At 46.1% G+C, this 11,385-nt stretch overlaps 2 protein-coding genes across 2 annotated transcripts in view; one reads left to right on the top strand and one right to left on the bottom strand.

Moving 5' to 3' along the window:
* PAK3 (p21 (RAC1) activated kinase 3) overlaps positions 1-11,385 on the top strand; it is a 429,164-nt gene that overhangs the window by 9,863 nt on the left and 407,916 nt on the right. The window lies entirely within an intron of this gene.
* LOC113887917 (protein FAM209A-like) lies at positions 1,059-9,887 on the bottom strand. The gene is made up of 2 exons (XM_027535211.1): positions 9,529-9,887; positions 1,059-1,490 (listed from the first exon to the last, which is right to left on the bottom strand). Exons 1-2 carry the CDS (start codon positions 9,575-9,577, stop codon positions 1,141-1,143), a joined length of 399 nt encoding a protein of 132 aa, XP_027391012.1. The 5' UTR covers positions 9,578-9,887; the 3' UTR covers positions 1,059-1,140.

Here is an 11,385-nt window from a genome sequence, read left to right as displayed (position 1 = left end):
CTGGAGAACCCACTGACAGAGAAACCTGGCAGGCCACAGCCCACAGGGTCTCAAAGAGGTGGGACACAACCAAAGTGACACCATGTGCATAGATGCAGAGCCTGTGGAAGCTCTGCCCCAGTGAGGGTTGAGCATGAAGGTGATGCAGCTGCTTGGGTCACGGGGACCCTGATGACACCAAATCTGCAGGGACACAGACTGCCTCAGCCACGGGAGTTATGGCCCTATCAGAGTTTGTTTTTGTTTGTTTGTTTGTTTGTTGAGCCTCTGGTAGCTAGCAATCAGAAGGCCTCTTTGGCTAGTCTTTCTCCATAGCTCTGCGGGTTCAGGCATTTAGACAGTTCCCTTGCCTGGGGTCCTTCTCTGTTGTTCCATGTCAGGCACATAGAGGACCCCTCCTGCCCCCACTGGGGTCCTACTCTGTGGATCGGCGCGTCAGGCATTTAAAGGGGCATCCTGGGTGGGGTCCTACTTTGTAGATCTGAATGTCAGGCACATAGAGGGTCCCCGCCCCTGCTGGGGTCCTACTCTGTGGATCAGCGTGTCAGGCACTTAAAGGGGCACCCTGAGTGGGGTACTACTCTGTACTTCGGTGGGTGATAGGCCAGCCTTGCTATTGTTCAGCTGAACAAGAGGAACTCTCATTCATTGTTAATGGGGATGCAAAATGGTACAGTCATTTTGGAAGCAATGTCTTACTTAGCTAAACACTGTCATACCCTATGACCTAGCAATTTTGCTCCTAGATAGTTCACCAAATGATTTGAAAGCTAATGCCCACACAAAAACATGCACATGAGTTCTCCAGGCCAGAATACTGGAGTGGGTAGCCTTTCCCTTCTCCAGGGGATCTTCCCAAGCCAGGGATCGAACGCAGGTCTCTCAGTCTGGAAAACACTGCATGATACCAATTATACCACATTCGGGAAAAGGTAAAACTGTAGCGCCAATAAAAAATATCAGAGGCTTTTTTCCTTTTGCTGCAAAATACTTTTATTAGTTTGGATACAGTTTGTCAACACTCAACTATTCTTCTCTTTGATGCGAAAATCCCACTTCATCGGGGGCTCGGGTGTCCCATATCTCATATATCGTAATGTTATTCCATCCGTCAGCAAGAACCTGGATATTGGGACATTGTCATTGATCACCGGTTGCAGCAGTGAGTTTCAGACTCCGGACCCTGGACACAAGGTTCACCAGTGTCGTCTCGACCTGGGTTAAGGCACCGCACATAGAGTCTTTGTAGGGGGAAGCCCTTATCTTCTTTCTTCCTGGAGAGCCAGATGAACAGCCCTGACGGCCAGGAGGAGTGCCCGCGATACTTTTGTCATCGCCTCCAGGAAACTTCAGGATCACCAAAAACATGAGGAAGATTAACAGCCAGTGCGACTTGCTCCCAAACCAGCCTGAGACATGCTCTGGTTGATTCTGCCGAACGCGGAAGTGCTTTCCACTGGGCATCATCCACGGCAGTTCTTCGGCTTCATCTCTCAGAACATAAAACACATAGGCAAAGACAATGAGATAAACGTAGGCCAAAAAAATAACCATATTACAGAGCGCATCGTGAGCTGAGACCAAGTGGCTCCTGGTGCGCTGGTCTGCGCTGGCACCTGGAGACTGAGGACCAGGCAGGGCTGGGCCCGTGGTGACATCACAGAGGGCCCCACCCCCACCAGAACCCATGTGGCCAGGGTATGACTTCAGGGCAGAGGGTAAGGCGGCCTGCAGGGGTCAACCGGGAGTAGGGTTTAGAGGGACATGGGGACCTTTCCAGTGGGCAATTGAAAACGAGGCGAGGAGTGACAGAGTGCCATCCCCATGCCAGTGTATTCTTTTCTGAACCTGGTAGTTCTACTGGGAGGGTGGGTCCATTTTCTATTTTTATTTTTCCATTTGTTGACTCCAGACACTGTGGTGAGCAGAGCAGAACCAGGGGCATATGCCCCTGTGGAGCAGACAGCCAAGTGGGAAAGAAAGATATTAAACCAGAGGCCACAAACTAGGAGCCACTGATGTTTTGTGCGGCCTACCACTGTCCTAAAAATGATTGTGCTCAGTGCTAAGTCCTGTCTGACTCTTTGCCACCCCACGGACTGTAGCCTGCCAGGTTCCTCTGGAGAAGGAAAGTCAGGAGCATCACCAGTGATGCAGTAGGGGTGGGCAATGAGGTAGGTACTCTCTAAGATCCCTCCCAGATCAGAGGTTCTATGATCCTGCATGGCAATTTCCCAGAGGGCAGGGATGCACCTCCTGGGCAACAAGCAGTGGAACTGGCACATCTCTGGGGAGTTGCTGAGTTGGCAAAACTACACTGTCTCTGATGCACCTGTGGATGAGCAAGTACTGGCTGCACTCCTCCTCCCCGTCTGTGCATGTCTAACTGCCACATGTGTTTGAAGGTGACCTTGCTCTGCAGGTGTGGCTTGAGAGCTGTGTTCCTTCCTTCTCTAGGAAGACGACCCTTCTTTGTGCTGTGCGAGTTGACAGTCCGAATGCCATGTGTATGGCTGCAGCACTTGGCACTTTGCCTTTCTGTCTGGGCTGGTTGTTTTCAGACTTGAGTGTGTATCAGGGTCACCTAGAGGGCTTGCAAAGTCCCATATTGCTGGATCTCAGTCCTCAGTCAGTCCTGGGTGGGACTTGAAGACTGCCACTTCTGCAGGTCTCTGGGCAACACTGAGAACCACCCTCCAGACAATGGCTTCACTCACAAAGACGTGGCTTCCCTCTGACTGCTGTGCACTGGACCTGAGGGGCCAGTGGGAGTGGAGTGGCAGCAAGAGCACCGAACTGGAGCCTGAAGATCAGGGTTCTACACTGCACCCGCCCTCTTGCGAGCTGTGTGACCTTAGGCAAGCCTCAGCACCTCTCTGTGCCTGTAGCTGCCTCACAGGCACAAGGACGCGATGAAGTTGGTGACTGCTACTCTGGATGTTTCTGCAATTCAGAGTTGGTCTGTCACTCTTGTCCTGAGCCTAGTCTTCCCAATTGGGAAGCCAGATACTCCCACAGCACCCCACCCCCAAGCATCCCAGTGCCCACTTCTCTCCACAATCACTCCCAGCTGGAGTGGTCCACTTGCTTGGGGGTCTCCTCCTACAGCCAGCCGTGTATGGAGCCCAAAGGGTGACACTGTTGTCTCCCTCTTAGAGATCCACGTCTACCACTTGGGGGTATGTGTGTCTTGAGTGTGCTATTTCAAACGCCTTTTAGCACAGAGATAAGGATACAGAATCCTAGAGCTAGTCTCCTGCTGGTAAACTCTGATGCTAACGACTTACTGTGTTACCTTGGGCAAGTTAGTTAACATCTCTGAGCCTCACATACCCGACTTTAAAATGGAAAAACAGTACCTACTTCATGGGATTGCTGTGAGGACTAAATGAGATCATGTATGCCAGGCCTTTACTCCTGGCACATAGTAAGTGCTTAACATGGTAGCTTTTGTTTCTCTAAATGAAGCTATTGGCCCTCTTTATAACACCAGACATTAAAATTACATTAAACAATGGAAACAATGACAGACTTTATTTTCTTGGGCTCCAAAATCACAGCAGAGGTGACTGCAGGTCAGCTCAGTCGCTCAGTCGTGTCCGACTCTTTGCTACCCCATGAATCGCAGCACGCCAGGCCTCCCTGTCCATCACCAACTCCCGGAGTTCACCCAGACTCACGTCCATTGAGTCAGTGATGCCATCCAGCCATCTCATCCTCTGTCATCCCCTTCTCCTCCTGCCCCCAATCCCTCCCAGCATCAGTGTTTTCCAATGGGTCAACTCTTCGCATGAGGTGGCCAAAGTACTGGAGTTTCAGCTTTAGCATCATTCCTTCCAAAGAACACCCAGGACTGATCTCCTTCAGAATGGACTGGTTGGATCTCCTTGCAGTCCAAGGGACTCTCAAGAGTCTTCTCCAACACCACAGTTCAAAAGCATCAATTCTTCGGCGCTCAGCCTTCTTCAAAGTCCAACTCTCACGTCCATACAGGACCACAGGAAAAACCATAGCCTTGACTAGACGAACCTTTGTTGGCAAAGTAATGTCTCTGCTTTTGAATATGCTATCTAGGTTGGACATAACTTTTCTTCCAAGGAGTTAGCGTCTTTTAAATTCACGGCTGCAGTCACCATCTGTAGTGATTTTGGAGCCCAGAAAAATAAAGTCTGACACTGTTTCCACTGTTTCCCCATCTATTTCCCGTGAATTGGTGGGACTGGATGCCAAGATCTTCATTTTCTGAATGTTGAGCTTTAAGCCAACTTTTTCACTCTCCACTTTCACCTTCATCAAGAGGCTTTTTAGTTCCTCTTCACTTTCTGCCATAAGGGTGGTGTCATCTGCATATCTGAGGTTATTTATATTTCTCCTGGAAATCTTGATTCCAGCTTGTGTTTCTTCCAGCCCAGCGTTTCTCCTGATGTACTCTGCATAGAAGTTAAATAAGCAGGGTGACAATATACAGCCCTGACGAACTCCTTTTCCTATTTGGAACCAGTCTGTTGTTCCATGTCCAGTTCTAACTGTTGCTTCCTGACCTGCATACAAATTTCGCAAGAGGCAGATCAGGTGGTGTGGTATTCCCATCTCTTTCAGAATTTTCCACAGTTTATTGTGATCCACACAGTTAAAGGCATTGGCATAGTCAATAAAGCAGAAATAGATGTTTTTCTGGAACTCTCTTGCTTTTTCTATGATCCAGCGGATGTTGGCAATTTGATCTCTGGTTCCTCTGCCTTTTGTAAAACCTGCTTGAACATCAGGAAGTTCACGGTTCACATATTGCTGAAGCCTGGCTTGGAGAATTTTGAGCATTACTTTACTAGCGTGTGAGATGAGTGCAATTGTGCGGTAGTTTGAGCATTCTTTGGCCTTGCCTTTCTTTGGGATTGGAATGAAAACTGACCTTTTCCAGTCCTGTGGCCACTGCTGACTTTTCCAAATTTGCTGGCATATTGAGTGCAACACTTTCACAGCATCATCTTTCAGGATTTGATAGCTCAACTGGAATTCCAACACCTCCACTAGCTTTGTTTGTAGTGATGCTTTCTAAGGCCCACTTGACTTCACATTCCAGGATGTCGGGCTCTAGGTCAGTGATCACACCATCGTGATTATCTTGGTCGTGAAGATCTTATTTGTACAGTTCTTCTGTGTATTGTTGCCATCTTTTCTTAATATCTTCTGCTTCTGTTAGGTCCATACCATTTCTGTCCTTTATCGAGCTCATCTTTGCATGAAATGTTCCTTTGGTATCTCTGATTTTCTTGAAGAGATCCCTAGTCTTTCCCATTCTGTTGTTTTCCTCTATTTCTTTGCATTGATCGCTGAAGAAGGCTTTCTTATCTCTTCTTGCTATTCTTTGGAACTCTGCATTCGGATGCTTATATCTTTCCTTTTCTCCTTTGCTTTTCGCTTCTCTTCTTTTCACAGCTATTTGTAATGGCTCTCTCTCCCCAGAGAGCCATTTTGCTTTTTTGCATTTCTTTTCTATGGGAATGGTCTTGATCCCTGTTTCCTGTACAATGTCATGAACCTCATTCCATAGTTCATCAGGCACTCTATCTATGAGATCTAGGCCCTTAAATCTATTTCTCACTTGCACTGTATAATCATAAGGGATTTGAGTTAGGTCATACCTGAATGGTCTAGTGGTTTTCCCTACTTTCTTCAATTTAAGTCTGAATTTGGCAATAAGGAGTTCATGGTCTGAGCCACAGTCAGTTCCTGGTCTTGTTTTTGCTGACTGTATAGAGCTTCTCCATCTTTGGCTGCAAAGAATATAATCAGTCTGATTTCGGTGTTGACCACCTGGTGATGTCCATGTATAGAGTCTTCTCTTGTGTTGTTGGAAGAGGGTGTTTGTTATGACCAGCACATTTTCTTGGCAAAACTCTATTAGCCTTTGCCCTGCTTCATTCCATATTCCAAGGCCAAATTTGCCTGTTACTCCAGGTGTTTCTTAACTTCCTACTTTTGCATTCCAGTCCCCTATAATGAAAAGGACATCGTTTTTGGGTTTAAGTTCTAAAAGGTCTTGTAGGTCTTCATAGAACCGTTCAACTTCAGCTTCTTCAGCATTACTGGTTGGGGCATAGACTTGGATTACTGTAATATTGAATGATTTGCCTTGGAAACGAACAGAGATCATTCTGTTGTTTTTGAGATTGCATCCAAGTACTGCATTTTGGACTCTTTTGTTGACCATGATGGCCACTCCATTTCTTCTGAGGGATTCCTGCCCGCAGTAGTAGATATAATGGTCATCTGAGTTAAATTCACCCATTCCAGTCCATTTCAGTTCGCTGATTCCTAGAATGTCGACATTCACTCTTGCCATCTCTTGTTTGACCACTTCCAATTTGCCCTGATTCATGGACCTGACATTCCAGGTTGCTATGCAATTTTGCTCTTTACAGCATCGGCCCTTGCTTCTATCACCAATCACATCCACAGCTGGTTATTGTTTTTGCTTTGGCTCCATCCCTTCATTCTTTCTGGAGTTATTTCTCCACTGATCTCCAGTAGCATATTGGGCACCTACTGACCTGGGGAGTTTCTCTTTCAGTATCCTATCATTTTGCCTTTTCATACTGTTCATGGGATTCTCAAGGCAAGAATACTGAAGTGGTTTGCCATTCCCTTCTCCAGCGGACCACATTCTGTCAAATCTCTCCACCATGACCCACCCATCTTGGGTTGCCCCACGGGCATGGCTTAGTTTCATTGAGTTAGACAAGGCTGTGGTCCTAGTGTGATTAGATTGACTAGTTTTCTGTGAGTATGGTTTCAGTGTGTTTGCCCTCTGATGCCCTCTTGCAACACCTACCATCTTACTTGGGTTTCTCTTACCTTGGGCGTGGGGTATCTCTTCACGGCTGCTCCAGCAAAGCGCAGCCATTGCTGCTTACCTTGGACGAGGATGTGACTGCAGCCTTGAAATTAAAAGATGCTTGCTTCTTGGAAGAAAAGCTATGACCAACGTAGACAGCATATTAAACAGCAGAGACATTAGTTTGCCAACAATGGTCCGTCTAGTCAAAGCTATGGTTTTTTCAGTAGTCATGTATGGATGTGAGAGTTGGACTATAAAGAAAGCTGAGCAACAAAGGATTGATGCTTTTGAACTATGATGTTGGAGAAGACTCTTGAGAGTCCCCTGGACTGAAAGGAGATCCAACCAGTCAATCCTAAAGGAAATCAGTCCTGAATATTCATTGGAAGGACTGATGTTGAAGCCGAAACTCCAATACTTTGGCCACCTAATGCAAGGAACTGACTCGTTAGAACAGACCCTGATGCTGGGAAAGATTGAAGGTGGGAGGAGAAGGGGATGACAGAGGATGAGATGGTTGCATGGCATCACCAACTCGATGGACATGAGTTTGAGCAGGCTCTGGGATTTGGTGATGGACAGGGAAGCCTGATGTGCTACAGTCCATGGGGTCGCAAAGAATCAGACATGACTGAGAGACTGAACTGAACTGATCGCATTAGACACGCAGGGAAGCTGAAAACACTATGGCTACAGGTATCCTACTTTCTTAATACCTCCTATGGTACATAATAAAAATGATAAAACACTATGGCTACAAGTGTCCAACTTTCTTAATACCTCCTATGGTACATAATAAAAATGATAATACCTATAGTAACACTAGGGCTTCCCAGGTGACCCTAGTGGTAAAGAATCCACCTGCCAATGCAGGACACATAAGAGACTGGGATTTGACCCCTCAGGATTCGATCCCTGCATCAGGAAGATCTCCTGGAGACGGGAATGGCAACCTACTCCAGTATTCTTGCCTGAAGAATCCCTATGGACAGAGGATCCTGGCAGGCTACAGTCCATGCGGTCGCAAAGTGTCAGACACAACTGAGGCGACTTATCCACTGCAACACATGGATTCATGTACAAGTATTCTCAGTTCAGTTGAGTCACTGATAGTGGCTGGCATGGGGCAGAAGTTGCACTGGCTTGAAGGCTCCAGGTTGCAACAGACTAGATGCCACTCCTGTCACCCTTCTGACTTCCAGCTCTCCTAAGGGCAGTCTTTTCCAGGTTCATGTGATAATAGGCCATGGTCCTCTCCAGGACACTCTTCATCCCAACTAAATTGCCTTCTGGTACTTGGTGGCAATAGGATAGTATGAGTAGAAAACTAAAATAGTACCCAGTGGCAGGCGGGAATTGCCATTTACCCTTAAGGGTTCAGGGGATCCCTTTCCAGATTAGTGGATTTCTTTCTTGCCAGACTCCACACAGATGCCCTAGACAGGCAGAAAGAGGCCAAGGAGCTCTCCATTTGTCAAACATTCATTTACCAGTGCGAGTGCTGCTGTGGCAGGTCCACGGCTGCCTGAGCCAAGGATTTGATGGTGTAGAGAAGCAGTAAAGATGAAGCCTGAATACAGGGGGTCTCATGAGATCTGGTTCATCAGCTGTTAAAAAAGCTGTTGTGCAAGCTGCAGGCTGTCATCAGATGCAGGAACTGTGAAATAGCAGAGGGTTTTGGTCACCCTCCGAGATTTGATCAGGGGTGTCAGTGACCTGGAAGTCTAACTCTGCATAGCCTTGGATCCCATGGGGCTTTGTCTGGGAAGTTGGGAATTAACAAAATTGAGAACGTTTCCATATGGTTACAGAACTGACACTGCAGACAGAGTTCTGGCAGAATTAGGTGCTTAGTATTGCAGTTGTATCCGACTCTTTGCGACCCCATGGACTGGGGCCCACCAGTCTCCTCTGTCCATGGAGTTCTCCAGGCAGGAATACTGGAGTGAGTTGCCATTTCCTTCTCTAGGGGATCTTCCCAACCCAGGGATCGAACTCGAGTCTCCTGAATTGGCAGGCAGATTCTTTACCACTGAGCCACCAGAGTCAGAGTTGTTGATTTTTCTTTCTACAAAGACTATTCTTTGTATATATTCTTTGTATACCTTCTGGGGAGGTAGAGGATCTGGTGAAGCTTGGCAAACACTCATGCTGGAATGTTTGTGGAGGCAAATGTGAGCAAAATCCTGAGATGTACAGGATGCAGTTGCCCTGAGGATGGTAGAAGTTTGGCTTTATAGTCAGAGCAAGTCAGGGATGAAGAAGCAGGGTGGAGCTGAGAGATAAGGTTTGCAAGTGACAGGATATCTAGCCAGAACATTTGCATAATGCCACATGTGAACTTTTTCCTATACCTCATGGGAGAAATGATGCTTCAGTCCACCGGGTTCCTCTGTTCATGGGATTCTCCAGTCAAGAATACTGGAGTAGGTTGCCATTTCCTCCTACAGAGGATCGTCCTAACCCAGGCATTGAACCCGCATCTCCTGCTGCTCCTGCATTGCAAGCAGATTCTTTACCACTGAGCCACCGGGCAAGCCCCTTGCTATACCTCAGTGATCCTTATTTTTCTGAATCATAGAGTGGGGTTCACCCACACTGGGGCTGGCTTAAACCATGTGAATTGGCTGGGCAGGGTCCACAGAGTGTTCCAAAACCTTTTAGTCCATCAGAAATTTGGAAGTAGTTACCATATGTCCTGGGATGTGCCAGTGTCTGACACATTGTGATTGAGGGCATAGGGATGCTAGGTCTCTGTTGGCATCCAGAGCTGGATTAGGCTTGGTTAACCCTTTGCCAGCAGGACGGGCTGGTCTTCCTGATGGGCAGACTTGCTACATCAAGGGCACAAGAAAGTTCAACTTCAAAGACTGGAATTTCACATTCAGGAAATCTAGAACTGTCACTGGAAGTTCAGCAGAATCATTTACAGTTTAGTTTTGCTTTTGTTTTAAATTGCATATGAGGTAGACATCATAGTCTTTTCCATGCTTTCAGGTCTCTGAGGGTCCTAAGTGGGCCTGGACAACAAGCCCAACAGCTTGGGAACAATGACTGTATTAGACTGGATTACAATTATGAAAGCCTTTGGCATGGCAGCCCCTCCTGGCCAGGGGCACCTACAATGGCGCCATCTGGTGGCATATGCCGTGCCATGGGGAATGAGTTTGAACCTGCCACAGAGCTGTTCCAGCTTCCTGGAGGAGGGAAGATGGGCTCCTATGGCAACGGTGAGGAGGTGAGGCCTGGCCTTGTGGTGTGGTGGTCAGCTCCACACCTGAGTTTCTATTCTGTTCTGCCTGCAGACTTGTTCCTTTCACAGCATCCCAGCACCCAGCATGAGCCCTAAGCACAGATACATCCATCTAGTTCCTGGGCCAGAGTCACACAGAATTCCTAAGAGCTGGGAGTTTGACTTTGGGGTGCCATGGAAACCTTTAGTAGACCTATGAACCTGACAGAACCTCTGTTTAGAACCATTTTTTAAAGTTTAATTTTATGGAAGTATAGTTGATTTACAATGTTGCATTAGTTTCTACTTTACAGCAGTGATTCAGTTACACACATATTTATGTATGTATATATATTTTTAATATTCTTTTCCACTATGGTTTATTACAAGATATTGAGTATAGTTCCCTGTGCTATATAATAGGACCTGTTGTTTATACATTCTGTGTATAATAGTTTTCATCTGCTAATCCCAAACTCCCAGTCCATCCCTTCCCCTACCACCCCCGCCCCCAGCAATCACAAGTCTGTGTCTGTTTCTGTTTCGTAGGTAGGTTCATTTGTGTCATATTTTAGATTCCAAATATAAGTGATATTATATGATACTTGTCTTTGTCTGACTTACTTCACTTAGTGTGATAATCTCTAGGTCCATGTTGCTGCAGATGGCATTATTTCATTCTTTTTTATGGATGAGTAGTATTTCATTGTATATTTGTACATCTTCTTTATCCATTCATCTGTCAATGGACATTTAGGTTGCTTCCATGTCTTAGCTATTGTGAATAGTGCTGCTATGAACATAGGGGTGCCTATATCTTTTAGAATTATAGTTTTGTCAGGATATATGCCCAGGAATGGGATGGCAGGATCATATGGCAGCTCTATTTTTAGCTTTGTAAGGAAACTCCATACTGTTTTCCATAATGTCTGCACCAATTTACATTCCCACCAACAATGTAGAAAGATAGAACCATGTTTTTAAATGCATAAGACAAACTATATAGAAATAAAAAGAAAACCTATTATACTGAAATACAGTTATAAACTATTGAAAATGAATTTGTGATATACCAATATCTGTGCTTCTTTATGACACATTAAGCAACAAGATCTAGTGGAAGGTCTCGTTACTACCATGTTTTCAAAGCAGTGATGAGCACAAACATTACTTGAAGAGATCTGCAGCTGTTGTAATGCAACATGCAACCATCTGTGACTTCCACTGATGACAAAGTCCCAGGTACTGCTAATACCACTGTAGGTTGTCGCTTATGTTTATAACCGAAGGAAATGCTACGTTGAATTAAAGGAAA

Source organism: Bos indicus x Bos taurus, chromosome X (genome assembly GCF_003369695.1).
Source record: "Bos indicus x Bos taurus breed Angus x Brahman F1 hybrid chromosome X, Bos_hybrid_MaternalHap_v2.0, whole genome shotgun sequence".
NCBI lineage: Eukaryota > Metazoa > Chordata > Mammalia > Artiodactyla > Bovidae > Bos > Bos indicus x Bos taurus.
This window is presented reverse-complemented; position numbering and strand designations above follow the sequence as displayed.